The following is a 17,600-nucleotide window of genomic DNA, read 5'->3' on the forward strand; positions in this document are numbered from 1 at the left end:
CAACATCAGTATTTGCAGGTCTGACACCAATCACACATGTCATATTTTCCGCTCAATACAAAGAAAGTGTGTATGGATTTTCAGTACTTGGACATCATTGAATTTGACATGTTGCCACGGACTTTGCATGAAGCATACGTCATTAGAAAAAAGCAGGCGGTGATATAATGATTTCACAGTGCATAGATCAATGGTTGTGCTTGTTGTTCAGAGGGCACTCAGGGTTCCGGCAATAATACATGGATGGATGCTTTTTACATAATCAAGCCTCCAGTTAAGTAATTATTATGGTCTGGATGTGACTAACACCTCTTGTCTGTGTAGCGACTAATCAAACATCGCTCTCAGCTAGTGGGACCTCCATCACATGTGCTGAAGCAGACTGTTTGACATGAGGCTGAAGTATCCCGACCTGAATGACTTTGCCTGAGGTCAAATGTGCGAACACGAGGGTCATCAGAGACTCCATTAGCCCTCCACATACACAATTCCTAACAATTCATGCACTGTTTTCATGCTTAATCAGACATATATTTAAAAGAGCTATTGATCTGAAATGGTCACATTCCCTCGGCTTGGTACCTCGGTTGGAGTACATCATCAACATATATAGCACCTGGCTCTGTTTGTTGGCGCCATTGCATGTCCGCACAGAGGCCATTTCTGAAGCCACAGATCTGTACACAAATGTACTGCATGCTGTAAAAGCAGGAAGTGGGGGCAACGATTGCAAATTAGATCCATATTAGTGCTGCTTCTTAAGTTTACAGCTCGCAAATAGCAACATTAGAAAGCTTTTAAAAACATTTTGATACCGTTAAATATGCCTTACAACTCCATCTTCTGATGTCTTGTTTCCCCCCTTATATAATAAAATATGAGACCTCCTTATTGCATTTGTCGCTCCTGCAGGATGAAGGACTGATAACCATCGTCTATTATGAAAGCACATCTGTTCGTGATTTCCAATTTCACGCTGAACACAAATGTACAGTATCAACCCTGCAGACCGGACACTCAGCTGTGTTACAAGGCTGTAGATGGGAAGACACATGCCATTTAGTGTTCATTGGCTCTGACATATTGCTGTTGTGCCTGATCTCATGTGAGCAAAATTAGCTTGTTTCCCCTCTTTAACATACGGAGCCATTGTCCTGCTGGGATGGTCCACAAGTGTTTTTTAAATACTGAACATTGTTCACCTGCATGGTTGTTCTCCTCAAAAGACCAAACCAGCACATGTTGACTGATTGAGACCATAGCAGGAATCAAGGACAGCAGGTCTTATGATCCCTGTCCCTTCCCCCGGTCCCTCTGGGGATCTTGATGATCAAATGGATGTTTTGTTCTTGCTCTCTTTGTTCTCTCAGGTAGAGTCAAAGAAAGCCTTGCTCGAAATCTACTCATTTTCACATTGACGGGTCAAATTAATCACTCACTTCAAGAGCACTTCTGTCCCTATTGTTAGGTTTTGGCGAATGGGTAATAGGTCATGCTTAGTCAATGCAATGCTGAATATCCTCAACATGCCACCCTGATGACTACTCAGTCAGTCTGACGACTCAGTCAGAGCTGACAATCATCCCTGATTTCAGGAATAACGTCAAATCACCTGAGAGATGATGTAAACGGTTCCTCCACAACGTTAATTTGGTACACTCCTGATGCTGCTCAATACAGGACCACTCACAAATCCTTCAACTTTCTCAAAGCACACTGGATGTTTCGGTAATAAACTGTTCCGAACTAAATATAACTGTAACTTTTAGCCCTTGTGAAGATAGTAACTACAAATAAAAAGCACTGCACACAATTTCCTTCTTAGAAACATTAATAAACTCTATGAAATATACTGTAAATGCATATTAGCATTTTTTTAAATCAGCATAGTTACAAAGAAATGGTAATAATCAAATATTTTGGAAATGTTGCTGCTATGCATATCTGCCAACCTTTCACATCCATGGACAAGCCCCCCATTTCAGTCTCTGAGCTTTGGCATTGGCAAAGGTATGTTCAAGTATTGTTCTCTTCTTTGTTCCCGGCTTTACAAGAACACAAAACAATGATTGTGTTTTTCTTATTGAAGCTGCTTCTTGCTTCATAATCAAGAATTACTAACTCACTCCATTAAACTTTTTGTACCGACAAAAAAATTGTAATATACATCCATATATCGTTGTCATGTTGATCAACTAACCATCACAAAACTACATCACCACATTTTACCATACACCCAAAACACAAATCCCGAGAAGTCCAACCTAAGTTTAGTAGATCGAGGAGAAGAGAAGAAGATACATTTATTTATTTTAAAATAGTATCCAGATGGGAGAACAAAATGCAAAAAAATCCAATAAAGAGCTTTGGGAGCTCTAAACCAACATTACCAAAATAATTTCAGAGACTGCGCTCTGCCATGTCACTTTTATTAGCTCCACACAATCAACACTGATTACATAATGGACGCGACACTATTTGCCAGTCTGGATCTGTTGCATGACTATTGCATATAGATTAATTTGTGTCGGTCTATCCACTGTTATCCCCAGGTCATGAGTGGGTGGCTGATCTTACTGGCATAAGGGCGCAGATTAAAAAGCTTGTGTTTTTTTCTCTCTGAATTGATTGTAAGCTTAAAAGACAACCAGTAAGATTCCATCTGGTGACTGTGGGGAAAGCGTACAATAATAATAAAGCTTGGTTTATTTTAGCTTGTGCACGAATATCTATATGCCCCAACGCGACTGTTTGCTACAATGCAAATTCTCTCACTGGATAAATTATATTAAAAAATGAGAGAACAGAACGTGTGGCATTTATTTAGCCTCAGATTTTGAGGCTAACACACGTTTGTTTGTCTCATTTTTTTTTTTTTTTTTCTTTGTTTATTTGTGTGTTTACATGAATGGCGTAGTTTTGATTACTATATGCACTGATTTTAAGACTGTAAAAGCGGGACATTGTAATAATTACTTGAACTATAAATACCATCAAGGGACTGGTTTGGAAAATTAGATTTGGTTATATAGTGCGTTGAACACTGCAACTGTTATTGTTTACCTGTACTTGTCCTTCACAAATCAATAAATACAATTAATCTGTGGGCCAAAAAAAACAAACAGAAAATGGCTAAAAGCTATACTGCAAAATTGAGCATTAGCAAGCTATTTTTCAGTTGGTTCTTGGAGTTTAAATTCATGACTACACCATAATGAAATCCCAGTTTTCTCACTAGCTAGTCAATTTGTATTATCGGTACAAAAATACTATGTTTTGTAAGCAAAGATTATCGGTGGCTATTGTTTGACATTTTTGATGAATTAGTAAAAAAAAAATCTGTTTCTAAGAATTTAATGCTATCTGTCAGTACTTGGCAATTTGATAGTGTACTTGGTTGCTAGAGCCATATTTAAGTGTCTCAGCCAGTGACCCATCTATTGGACCAGTGTCAAAACGTTCAACCTGTATTGCATAATGTCTGTATAACAAAGCATTTATATATTCTATACCAAAAAAAACAAACTGCCTGGTGACCCACATCACATAAACATCTTTGACAAAGATGCCATGGCTACCGCTTATGTTCTTCTTCCTTCTCAGTTTATTTTTCCCAAAGGAGGAAGTCAAAAATAAGGACTCCTTATAGTACACACATACTTGGAGTGAATTCAGTTTGCTGCAGAAACTGACCTGTAATTCATTTGCAACAATTTCTCCCTTAGTACACATATTCCTGTCATATATTCAACAATATGCATTGTGTGTGTGTGTGTGTGTGTGTGTGCGTGCGTGCGTGCGTGTGTCAGTGTGTGTTGAATAACGCAGGGGAAACGAGCACATCCTTTAAAATCATCAGGCCCTTTGTAGGAATGGGCACAAAAAGGGCGTATGCCGAGGGGAGTGGCCGTGGCCCTGCAGGCTCCGCCCCTCTGCATAATGTACCGGGTTCATTGAAACGACTAGACAGCAGAAACACAGCAGCTCGGCACCACACAGGCTTCACGGGACACTCGTCAAAACGGGGAAGAGAACTCTCAAGTGTACGAACATATGACCGCGAAATGGCTCGAGTCCTTTGAGCGACGGGACGGGACGAAGAACTTTTCTTTCTCCTGACGACGCGGATGGAAATCACTTGGAAATACAGCTTCCTCTCCTCCTCGACCGTGGTACCCTGAACTCAGACTACAAAGGGACGAGAGGCTTGGGCACCGGTGGAAATGGAGACATTCTTTTCAGAGGTAAGTTAAAAACGATTTTCTCCATGAGGATGCAGTGTTTTTGTGTTCGCTTTCTACTATAAAAGTGACTTCCAAACCACCGACCAACCGACCGCGACGTCTTTGTTTTGTTTTTTTACTTACACTGTGCGCGTGCCTGAGCCTGGCTGGTCCCGTTCTAGTCGATCTGTACAGTGTTAGTTAAGTTATCACCAAAAACACCCCACTTTTTGACATTAAATCTGTTATGATTTTGGTCTTTGTGATGCTTTCTCGCGCAGTGGAATATACATATCCCAGACTAGCACCGGGCTGGTCTACAGGATGCAACTGTAATAGGAACAGCAATACTCCAACAAGCTACATGTAAGGGCACTATTGCTGCTGCAACTTGGCTGTAAAAGCTGAGTGTGTGCCCTTGTAGGTTTGATGTGTCATCTGCAAATCAGACACCGACACACTCACACATATAGAGGCTGTGTGGAGACTGGCTGTAGGTCTGCTTTGTCACCCTCCTCTGAGTCAGAGGATGGCACACACACGCACACACACACACTCACACACACACACACACACACACACACACACACACACACACACACACACACACACACACTCACACATGTGTGTCTCCTCCACTCATCTCCTGTATCTCTCCCATCAAGAGTACTTGGCCCTCAGTGATGAGCCGTGTTGTGACTCGGTGTAGGTTCAGTTTCATGCTGTTTCCCACTTTGATGCTCCATATTTAAGTTGTACACAGACTGAAACATTGCTTTAAAACTGATGTACACAGACATTATAAGACTAGCTTAGGTAATTCATCTCTTGACATGATAGAGACATAGAGTTTTGACCAAAGCAATGTAATACCTGCACAGTACAAGGTTGGGGAAATTACTGAATTCTTGTCATTTTCTGGTTAGACTGAGTGGTATTTCCCTACAAAATAGCGCCTTTCTCTGACTTCAGTCTATTGAAGTAAAAACATCAACCGTAAAAAACCCATGCAAACTATAGTTTTTAATATTCTGTTGCATAAACCCAGCTCTGTAGCAAACAGATTGAGGTGAACTGGATTTGGGGTTATAATCAGATTTGCTGATATGCTTTCCAGAGGAAGGTTATCATTTCAGATCAGATCGTTATAGAGCAAAATTGTTATTTGGCGCGTGCTCTTCATTCTGTAATAACTGATATCCTCAAACATTGATTTGAATTTGATCCAGGGTGCATTTGTTTGTTTTATTTCCTAATGTGGGTATGTAATATATTGCTTTTCATCCTGTGATAACCAAAAGTGCTTCTCTGTGTCTTCAATTTATTTGAAAAGGACAAAGGTTAAATTGCATCAATGTTTTGCTGTTGTTGTTTTTTTCAATCAAGTAAAACTCTACCTCGTACCTTTAATGGACAGCAACTGTAGAAAAAGCAGCACAATGGGTCCTTTTGGTGGTTATTTCACATTTTTATGAAAACTGCATTAAAAGGAACGAATGGACTGTCCTGTTTTTTAAATGACTGATGGGTCAAGGAAACACATCAGCTCCCTAAAACTCCTCAGTGCAACCAGTGTGGATTTAATTAAGGAGGAATTCTGGAAGTGAAGTAAGACGAGGATTAAACTCAGATTCAGCCAAAACAAGTGCAGCAGGATAAATCTTCGGCATGATTCATTACTGTGCATCCAGTGAATCCGTCTCAGTCTCATTTCGACGGCGAACATGATGTTCATGTCGACACATAAATGATTTGATCGGCTTTTTGCATATAACGGCATGTTTGAATCTGCTACCTGATCTGAGAAGAGATTATTTTGAAAATCAGGTTAATTGAAATAAACACTGACCAGCCTTCATCAAAAGTCAGTCTATCTAGAATCTTGAGTCATCTTTCCCCTTGCATGTCACTGTTGGCGATGGGGAAGGTGCTGATGGGTATTGAGGTAGTGGCAGGGACAAGGGAGTGTGCTCAGAGGTTTCTCCTGAAAGCCCATCCTGTCCAACGAGGCCTTTGCCCCCAGGAGCTGACACGACACCGTAAAACCCTCAGCGACGCTGCCTCGACTCCACACCCAATCCGTCCTCTGGTCAACGTAGACTTTCATATGCCAGGAATCCCCGTGATAATATTCCCGCATCTGTGGCTTTTTTTTTTTACGTGTGTTTGAAAATAGAATCTTTATAAGATTGTGAAGCCTCCTGTGGATGAAGTAAAATCCCAGCTATGTGGATTTCTAAACTTGGTAATCAGTTCCTTTATAGCATCAGCTGTTACGCACTGTAAAGCCACATGAGGACCTTTCCACACCCATTAACTACTTCCCTGCACTGCACACCAAATACCTTTCTCTTGAAGATACTCTGACAGAGGGAAGCCCAGATTCCCAGCCCTGACCCCTGACATTCCCGGTCATGGCCGACCTGTCATCCTTGCATTGTAGAGATGTGGTGACGAGGCTTTAGGTTTCACACCATCACCAGAGCCCCCCCACACCGACAGACACACTCTCCCCATCCTGAAACATGGCTCACAGCCCTATGTGCTGTTTATGTCTGGTTCTTTGAAGCTGGAGCCGTGGGTCAGCATGCTCAGTAAGCGTTCTGCGTTGAAATGGGTAACGTGAGAAAGGCCAACCTGCTCCGGAGGCTGAACTATTTTTCTACCCAGGGTCTTTTCTACCCAGTTGTCACTTCCTCCAGCTGCCACTTTAGAGAGCTGAGAATCTGAGATCATCGCTCTCCACTTCCAACCACGCAGGCGGCTCATGGAGTAAAGAAGGAAGTCAGGAAGTGCAGTTAGGATGTAAGGAAGGAAGGAAAGGTACAAAAATAGCGAATGGATCCTGCATTTCTTCAGTCTCAACATGTAATTATACTTGAAGTGGTTATTGTATGCATTGTCACATCAAATGAGGGGACTTTTAAACAACGTTGTTGCCTGTCTTGAAGTTGTGGTGAAAGAACAGCGCTGGTTGTTTATGAACAAACAGAGGGAGGAATTATTAAGGCATTGGTTTATGTGTGTCAGCAGAACTCCTGCAGCTTTGGTACAGTCTGGAGGTGGTTTAATCTGTCACCAGAACACTGGGACTAATTACCAACAGGCATTGTCTGACCACACACACAATAACACAGATAATCCGTTCCCGTAATGACACAGATGCGTGATATTAGGGAAGGCGGTTTAGGTTCGGAAACCACCGTTCATAACGAAAATGTGTAGTTTGTTGAATTTGGATTTTCCATTTTAACATAACAAATAGTTTTCTACATTCAAGGTCTGCTTTGAAACTAGAATCAACATGTTTGAGTCTGAATCAAGCCTTTTCCCCTCGCTACCTTGTGTTTGCATTTCTTGTGTCTCTATCAGTAACCTGGACCCCGTCTATCAGCGAGCTGACCGTCACACGGGGAGCTGTGATAACCTCCTGCTGACACCACGCTGTTGACTTTAGCTTTAACATGCTACATTACCAAGCTTTACAGACAGAGCTGTCTATTTGTGGCGATAAAAGGAGAAGAACACCTTTCCACAGTTTGTTCACAAACAACAAATAATGCACCGCGGGAGCTCGTCTTCCTGTCGATGAGCTCATGATGATGGACAAACAGTTGCTCTATGAAGTGCTTTGACAACATTTGTCATCATCTAACGTTTGGCCGAAAAGAGAATTAAGCCATTTCTGAAAATGTTGAACTGTTCAGCAGCTGACCTTCACAAACATCCAACATGTCCAGAGGACACAGCTCATACAACATATTAGTAAGTTAATGTTCAATCTACTCTCTCCACTCTTCAACACCCATCCTTATTGCCCCCAGTCTGTGTGTGTGTGTGTGTGTGTGTGTGTGTGTGTGTGTGTGTGTGTGTGTGTGTGTGTGTGTGTGTGTGTTCATATCAGGGCAGTCCTGGGTGTGTCATCCTCTGAAATAGAGATCATCATCTTGGAGCACTTGTGCAAATTGCTAACTGCCTGCCATCTCAGGTCATGATGAAAGAGAACAACTATTGTCTGCTGTATCTAAATGAAGAAGTCTTTGTACAGTCATGCAGAGTTACGTCGGGACTTGTTGAAGCAATAGCTCACGGGTTGATGTACTCACCTTGTTCAGTGTCAAAGCAACAGCGACATGGAAGAGTACAAGTGGCATATTTCTTTAAGGGAGTTCAGAAAAAACACTATTTCAGTGGAGGAAGCTATTTTAATTCAGTTGTAAACACTTTAGAACATGATTATGTATTTGATTGCTGAGAGTTAAATGAGTAGCTTTCTGTACAGCAAAAGTAGCTGAGGCATGGGGTTAGTTAGCTTAGCTTAGCGTAAATACTTCAAAGATGGTGAAACAGCAAGCTTGGCTCTGGCCATAGGGAACAACATCTACATGTTGTGTCACGTTTGTTTAGCTTTTTGCTAAACTTAGCTAATTGGCTGCTAGCTCTCATCTCATATTTACACATATTACACATGTTATGGATCTGCTAATTTTCCTCTCACCAAGTGTATTTCTCAAAATGCTGCTTGTGTTATGTTTGGCCGCACACACGTGTGTTTAGTATGCTGTTCTGTCTCTTCTTCATGTCTCAATAACATTTTCAGTAATCAGGTGAAACTGGTTTCTCAACCAGATCAATCCGGCCACACAACATTTTTTTTATACCAGATTAGAGTGCATTGTATTTGTGGAGCAGGATTTTTTACGCAAAGAAAATCATCGTTGCAATATATCACTGCTTTATTGCTCAGCGATAAAGGTCTGCTGGCCTTCACCTTGGCCGCCCCACCTGACAGACACAGTGAGCTGGTAATAAGTGTATAGCTTAAATCCTCTGAGTTCAGAGGTCTCGTCTGGAAGCTTAATAACAGCCAACCTGTGATTACTGCTCCCAGGCCAGATGGTGACTTTCCCTTTTTAGCCCCCTATGATTACTGCTCACAGAGGCAGCCTATTATGGGATGTCTCTATACACACTTGCCTGTATATTACATTTTCCTGTTTAAACACATTGCCTACAACAACCACAGGAGAATATAGCCTGAGGTAAAACAATATTTTTAATTTATTTTTTTATGTTGACTCCCTCGTGATGAGGTTACTGCTACAGTTGTATTTTCAGGACTAAGTGTCGGAGGAACACCCCGCCGAGCCTAACTATACACCCCACACTGCATGAGCCTTTACTGCCGTGGCCTGAAGAGCCTTACTGACACCTTGGTGCTTAAAGAGGCAAACACACAGCATGGCACAATCCACAGTCATGACCGGGTAGCATTCCCATCCATTCCCAGTTTGTTTTATTAGACATGAGTGTGTGTGGTTTGGCCCCAGGTTGCTTGTAGGATGGTACACTGAGATACTGAGACTCGCATGTTCAGTGTTTTCAAGACTCTACATATGTGTATACCTCCCACTCAGGCCCAACCTTCCTTCACATCCTCATCCTATATAAAATACTCCCCACATTCCTTAAGAGAGCACATGAACTTTCAAATGGTGCACAACCTCATATACATATCTCCACTGCATCCAATCAATGCATCATATTGACCACCAATGCCCCCTCCCTTTAAACAATTATAATTGATTAATCATTTGGTTTCTAAAATGAAAAAAGAAAACAACATTTTGTGTCACATTTTTTGAAATAACTTCTTGAAATTCCTTGTTTTGTCTAACCAACAGTTCAAAACCCAAAGATATTTACATAAGACAGGAAATGAAACAAATCTAGTTTGAATATATTTGGCTTTTTCGTTAACTTAATTGATTATTAATAAATGTTCTGTCTATCAGTTCATATACTGACTAATTGTCTTTCATGTGTGTGTTTTCAATTCAGTTTATGTTTGTGTGTGTGTAGTGCTGCCAGTCAACAAATTGGCAGATGTTAACAAAAGCCCAGAATGCATCAAGTTATTCAAAGTATTCAATTCAAAATGACATTAAACGGAGAAAAGCAAGCACATCACATATTTGAGGAGTTGAGACGGGCAAGAAATCAAGTTTTTGTCATTTGATTAATCAGTCATTTGTGTTAGCAAGACAACACATGTCCAAAATGTATAAACTGTGTAAGACAGGACAGTTATATTATAGCCCATAATGATCCACCTGGGACAGTGAGGTATGAGTGAAGGTTAAAGACAATGTAACAGGACCCAGGTCCTCTAGCGATGGCTCCTCTCAACCTCAACAACCAATCCCCCACTGGCCTGTCCCCCGGATGACTCACACAGTCAAACACACACAGTCCTGACAGCCGCATTCCTGAAATATCTCTGGGATTCCCGCTGTGTGACCCCACAACAGTCAACAGATGAGTACAGAGGAGGCTAGATATTTAGATGGCAGACAGGAGGAGGAAGGCCAGGTGGCTGTGTAGATATTCAAAGTAATTTAAGCTTAGCTGACAATCAGGTCAAACCTGCAGTAATCACATCATGTGTTGCCTCTTGGTCCGAGCCTGGAACCCTTTCTGTTGTCAGAAAATGTATCATAACCCCGAGCACAGGATCACACTAATACTTTGATCACTCTCGAACAGTAGTGGAAGGGAAATATGTGCTCACAGGGTAAGGAAGTAACGCAGGATACGGTGACAGAAGTTTGTGTCAAGTGATGCTCTTCTTTATGTGCTCCTGCAGACGTGATTCGTTATGCAAATTCTCTTCAGTAAACTAATTAGCAACATGGCAGATTAGCTACATCAGACGATGACAGAGGGGAGGTGTGATTAAACCCCCAGACACACACTGGCAGAGACAGGAAGACACAACAGACACACAAACACACGTAAACCTCCTCATATTTGCTTTACTTGCCCCTGCGATTCCGTTTAGTATGTTAATGATAGGAGCTTAAAAGACAGCGAAGACAGCAAATTGCTGGAGTGTTGCATGTGTTTAATTTCCATTAACCCAGTGACACAGTTGCATTCATAACTTCATCATCCCCTAACATGCTCCTTGAACAAAACCAGTCTATGAATATGCAAATGAAGCGTGGGTTAACTGGTGAGGCGGCTGCCTCCGGGCCATCCTGCTTTGAATCTGTTTATAGCTTCCTCAGCAGGGGGTCCAGGCAGCTCCTCGGAGTCGAGAACAATTGATGCGCTGCACCCTTTTTCTCTCTCACTCCCACCTCCACCACAGTCTGGGGGAAGCCCTGCTCCCTAAGGGACTCCTCCTCCTCCTCCATTAGCTAATTTCTGATCAGCTGCTCCCTCCATCATTAATTCATACGTCTTCCAGCACAGATGCTGAAGGTTGCCTTTAATCATGTGGTTTCTCCCCTCCGTCACACTCACCCTGCCCCACCCCGCCCTCACCTCATGCTGGTTGTGGGCATCAGCAGGCGGACATCACAGTGGCAACAAGGAAACAAAGAAACAAGAAAATGTTTGAGGGACACGCAGAAGCACACTTGGTATTACATAACTGTTAGTTATTCTTGATTTAATCTCCATATTGGTCGGTAATTAACAGGATGAGACAGTTAGTTGCCTGGTGGTTACAGAAGCAGAATACATTTTCCTCAATAACTGCTACTAATGAGCTCCTGAATGACACCTAAGCCGTGGTTGTGCCCAGAAGAACAGTGGATAAAGAACATAAAATAGAACGTCCCGACTTTGCCCCACTGGAAAGTTTGTGGCCAAAGACCGAGAGGGATCTTTGCCCAGATTCCCCTCTCAGCTGCAGTCAGCCCATTTCTTTAATCTCACCAGCTACTTGGCAGTTTCCTCCTCGTTCCACTCGCTCAGCATTCAGGAGATTTGGTTACAATCCCTGAATTTGGCTTTTCTCCCTTTTGATGGACAAAGCAATACACTCCTGCATTGTTACTGTTGTTTGTTCTTCGGGCTACATGCATTCATGTGTCGTAGTTATCCCTTTCAAATACTGATTATATCCAAATTTAAAAGTCTACACTTTACACACACACACACGCACACGCACACACATACAAACACATACGCAGGAAACATGGAAGTGTCAATATGCTGTTTGACCTTTTTAGATGCAGGGTGTCCGTCCAGCCAGTGTTCTGGACTGCACATCTGCCCAAGTGAGGTCACACAGGGTCTCATGCCTCTCTATTGTTATGGTAATGAGGTTACATCTTGGTATTTGAAGTGTAAATAGCGTGCTGGACGATGGTCATATATATGCTTAAAAACAAGATGTGTTTTTGAACATCTGCTTCTAAATGAGATGCATTGAGAAGTTTTCTCCGGCCTTTGGCAAACACAAGTCACCTTGAATGAACACAAGAAAGCATATTTGAGTGAAAGCGGCTACAGCGCGAGTTTCTTTGAGACAAATATGTTCCTGGTGGGTACGTTCCGGTGTTACGTTTATCTTAGCACAACAAATAAGCTGCTGGTCTGAATCCAGCTGGATGTTCTTGTCCCTCAGCCAGCCATCCGTTCTGGCCAGCAGACAGCAGCTGACTGCAGGCGCTCACTCACCGCCCCTTGAAACCACGCTATGATCCAGGAAATTGGCTTATCATAACTAACTGTTCAACCGTGTCCAAGTCAGGATGAGTTAATTAGCTTTCTTTTATTCTGGCTGATCCGATCACCCGATACCGCCTGTGCTCATGCTCCGCCAGAGAGCATCGAAAGAGCCGTGGCACCTTTTACTATGTCTTCCCCTAAATATTTAAAGCTCATTCATTGGCAAATCTCTGAGCTGGACATCATTATACGAGCTGCAGAAACTCAAGCCTCCAACTCTGGGATCACATCGTTCAGCCCCAGTGGTTTCTGATTCAGAGAGTATGATGGCACATTGGTGTGCGGACAGTTTTGGTGGCTTGGATTACTGTTGTCAGCTGGGTTCTGCCCGAGCAGTGCTACACGTGCTCAGTGACATGTAGCATTAAGAATGTTAAATTAGCTTGAGCTGGAAATGTCCACGCAGCAGCTATAATAGAGCTGGTAAAACATCTGGTAACCAGAGGCATGGGGGTGGGGGTTAACTCAATAATTAAATCCAGTGAAGGATTTGTTTCATTATGAGATTAACGTTGCACTTTTCAATGAATCATAAGAATCTTATGCAACAAGAACACACACATCACTGAATACATTGGTTTAGTCAGAACAGTTAGTGGTGCTGCAGCAGGTGACAGGCAAGTTTAGGGGCCTGAACAAGCTGACACCCGTGTCTGTTTTGCGTCCCTGCTGGCTTTTGTTTGGGATATTTCCGCCTGGTTAACTTCTGAGCTCTCAGTCAAAGGTGGTTGTCTTTGTCTTGACTTAGTGACGGAGCTCCTGAGGATGGAGGAGACAAGGGGGAGGAGTTCTGGTGAGACCATCTGTTGCTGGGACAATTCATCTCCACTTTATACCCTTCAGCTTCGACTCTTTTGGCAATACACACGCTCTCAAACAAAGACACAAACAAATGGACAAACACGTCTGGTGTTGTCTGTCTTGAGCCCCGGGGTCACTGGAGAACCGCACCACTCAATTTAGGTTTTACTGGCTGACTGTCATCCAGACAAATCCCTGAGTATAAATATCCAAATGTTTTGGGAACAGACTGTTTTATAGTGAATGACAATTCCCCGCAGCTGATGGGGTTATGCTGACCCCTGAGATAACATGACGCTTCTGATGAATTTTACTAAGACAAAGCAATGAATGCTTCCTCATTCTGCGATGGCTTGATATAAAATCGTATAAATGTGAGCTATAAAGGCAAAGCATGTTGCAATCGGGATCAAGTGTGCACCTTCTTAGAGAGGGTAATGAGCAGATCTCAGAGTAGGCTGCTGTAGTTGTTCTTGAATGACTAGCTTTCAAGATTATTGATGATTTTTGTAGTTTGGTTGCTTTTCTCCATTTTACTTTTTCTAATTTGGAAAATCTTTGAATCACTAAGCCAGAAGGCTGTATTTTGTATCTGGTACAAAGTTAACAAATGTTAAAAGGAATACAAAAGGAAATAACCAAAATTGAATATATTTTTTTCAAATGATTGGTAGAATATATATATATATATATATATATATATATATATATATATATATATATATATATATATATATATATATATATATATATATATATATATATAATATATATGTGATAGATGTGCAACACAAAACTAATACTGCTTTTTTGTTTGTTCGACCACTACTGATGTGGCTTTTTCAGCACAATTTAGATTATAGTGCTTGGTGGGCAGTTCTCCAGAGAGCAGTTCTCTGCACAGACGCTGGTGCAGTAAGCCAAGCCAGAATTGGCATCTTTATGTGCCAGCTTGTTGCTGACTTTTAGTTTACCGTATAGTGTTGACTCATTTAATTAACCAGATATTATGTGAATTATTGGGTCCCTTAATTCCTGAACTGTGCAATGAGTATGCTGTGTGTAGCATTGTGTCTGACTTTATCCATACAATTGTATATGGGCTTCTTTTTGTTTATGTGAACGGAAAACCTGTGAGACTCTGACTCAGCCACAAAACCATTTCAATCTTGGAACATTTTCTTTTAATATTTGCGTCACTGAAAATGAAGCAATACCACAATGTGGTGTAGAAAAACACAGCATCATGAGCCATCTCACTGCTTTCCATGTCGTGGCTTGTCTGCTGCTTCACTCTGTGTAGCGTCTCATATAATCTACCTTTTGTTATAATCCACTCCCTGCATGTTACTTTGTCAGCTCCACTGTTGGAGGTTTGAGTACAAACAGCCTCTACGAGACGACCAGTGCCAGCTATATTCTGCTGCTTTCAAGTCCCTGTGATTTGCAGTTACATAACAGAAGTGATCTTCTTAAAATCTATAGAATAAATCTCCTCACTGGACCTCAGCGAGCGCACGTGAAGTAGCTTTTCCTTGAGTAGGCCGTGCATGCTCGGCTTGTACCAGGCAGATCCAGTCGGCCGCTGGTATGGAGGTCACCAATGGTCTCATATTAAATAGAAACGGAGTAATACACGTGGCCACGTGTTAGAGAGTACCGCTGTTCTATTTGTGCCCTGATGCTTCTGTTTGTCTGCCTCTTTTTTTCCAGACAATGGGAGGCGGGTCATTATCAGGTGCCTGCACCCTTCCTCTTTTCCCTGTCGCCTCCCCCCTCAGCCTCCTCTTAATTTACACGACCCCCTTTATCCCACTTACCACTCTCCCTCGTGGTTTGAGAGTGAGCTACATTTAGCTGCGCTCCATTAGCCGACTGAAAGGAGAAGAAAAAAAAACTTGATGATGGAAGTAGGTTTGCAGACTGCCTGGTTGGACTGAGTGACCCTTTGTCCAAAAAGGAAACCTTCATCACAAAATAAAGCAAATAATCGAGACCAGTCATCACTCTGAGCGGGGGAGCAAGTTAAATGAATGGACACTGAATAATTCTTTACTGAACCAATTTCCTCTTTGTCTCTGTGATTCAGCACTGTTACAAGCAGATTGTATTTCACTATTAAAAGCACAAAAGCATCTCCATATTTGCCCTGACCCTGGTGGCAAACACATTTGTGTTCCAGGTATGAGAGGACGTGTGCACACGTGGCAGCCTGTTGTTAATAGTTAATGAGGATTGATGTCTGGTTGTGGTGACCTTGTATAAGGTTTCCTACAGGAATCCATGCACATTGATCTCTCTGGTTTTATGCTCCGTTGGACACACAATTCCCTTTTGCTGCGTGTTTTTCCCGGCCACTTTAATGGGGGTGATGATTAATGGTGCTTAGTTTGTCAAACACTGGCATCTTACAAGAGAGGGTCACTTACAGTCCGAATTTTGTGCACATCCAATAAATGTTCAACTAAAAACCAAAATATTTAATTTGTGTGACATATTTATAGTTGAGAACATCAACTGAGGAAATAAAAAAGTAATCTTCTTAAAGCAAAATTTCGAAACATTTTAAAGTGTGCTTTCTTGCAAAAAGATAAGTTAGAGGATCACTTTTATAAATGCAAATCACCAGTTTTTGACTGTTTAAACCAACCAGATAGCTGTTTCCTCCAGTCTTAAGCTAAGATAATGATATTCTGGCTCTAGCCTTATATTGAATCAACAAACTTGTGGCATCCATCTCATTTAACCCTCGCCAAGCAAGCAAATAAGCACATTTCCAAAATTTTAAAATGTTCTAAAGAAGGTATACGTTTATCATCAGATGGTTTACAGTAATTTATGTTGTTTAGCCAAAGGCCACATTTATTGTTTTTGACCGTGACGAGTGTGGATTTTGTCGTCCTAGAAGACTTACAATTTAGCCCGCGCAGGCGTTCACTCTCATTCACCACAGTCATTAAAATGCAGCCGGTTCTATAAATGTACCTTCCAACACTGTAAGGAAATGACAGTCATTCTGAGCAACCAGCCTCAGATTCCTGTTATTGCTTCTGGTTACTGAGCTGCTAACAAACATGTCTGGGAAGACCAGTGACTTCACATAGATACACTGCAAAAACAGCCCTTCTAGAAAGAAGCAAAACATTCTTATATTCAATCAAATCATCCTATATCAAAGCAAAAAAAACTTACCCCATTGGCAGATTTTTTTGCTTGACAAGATTTCTTAAAATAAGCCAAAAATCAAGAAAAAGTAAGGCATACTTTCCTAAAGTTAGATATTTGTTCAAATCAAAACATGCTTGACAAGATTAATATTCTTTTTTTGGGCAAATATGACTTATTTTCTTGATACAAGGCTTTTTTTGCTTTCTTGAAATTCCTTTTTTGCAGTGTACACAAACACAGGAGAATAGGCCGGTCAGATCAGCTACTGCTGGTGATAATCTCCATCTGGAACAAGGACTTGATCCGGGTGGTTTGCCTGATTGAAATATGGGAAGAAAATAAAGAATGGGGGGCATGGACACATTTCTTTTGTGGAAAATGCTCTTTTGGGTGCATATGCTTCTATTTTATGTAGTAAAGCAAGACTGAAAGCCCTTTTGACAGTTTTACTGAGTGTGTGACTGAGTTGTAGTTTCGGTGTCTGACACACCCTCTGCATGCAGGCCTGGCACGCATCGTTTCTCTCCTAAAAGGGAATGACAGTCTAATAAGAGGATAACGGTGCCAGTTTAGTGTGGTGAGGGAGTTACTGTGTGGCAGTGTGGTGAGCAATGCTGGGAAAAAGAGAAAATGGTGGAAAGACAGAAGCAATAAAACTATAAGATGTAATCTCTGCTTAGAATTCCTCTACTGTCTCTTCTGACTGAGCAGTTGTTACTCACCTGGTGTTCACATTACAATTAAATGGCGAAAATATTTCTCTAGTGTATTTCTGGGTTGAACTTTGCCTTTTTCTTGTTCCTAAAATGCAATGGTAATGCCAATGTCCGGTACTTTCTTCCTCAAACCGATGACTCCAATAAGACTCCTGGATGTGTCCAGATG

The 17,600-nt window shown here is 41.6% G+C and overlaps 1 protein-coding gene across 1 annotated transcript in view; it reads left to right on the forward strand.

The window, feature by feature from the left end:
- Positions 1-4,223: 4,223 nt before the first annotated feature.
- The window catches only part of myo10l3 (myosin X, like 3), a gene marked incomplete at its 5' end in the record, with an annotated part of 51,265 nt that continues 37,888 nt past the window's right edge, over positions 4,224-17,600 (forward strand). Inside the window, one exon of the mRNA XM_079230840.1 lies at positions 4,224-4,244. Coding sequence (XP_079086966.1) covers positions 4,224-4,244 — 21 coding nt within the window. The remainder of the gene's footprint in view (positions 4,245-17,600) is intronic.

This window comes from Taurulus bubalis (assembly GCF_910589615.1).
Source record: "Taurulus bubalis genome assembly, chromosome: 15".
Classification (NCBI taxonomy): Eukaryota; Metazoa; Chordata; class Actinopteri; order Perciformes; family Cottidae; genus Taurulus; species Taurulus bubalis.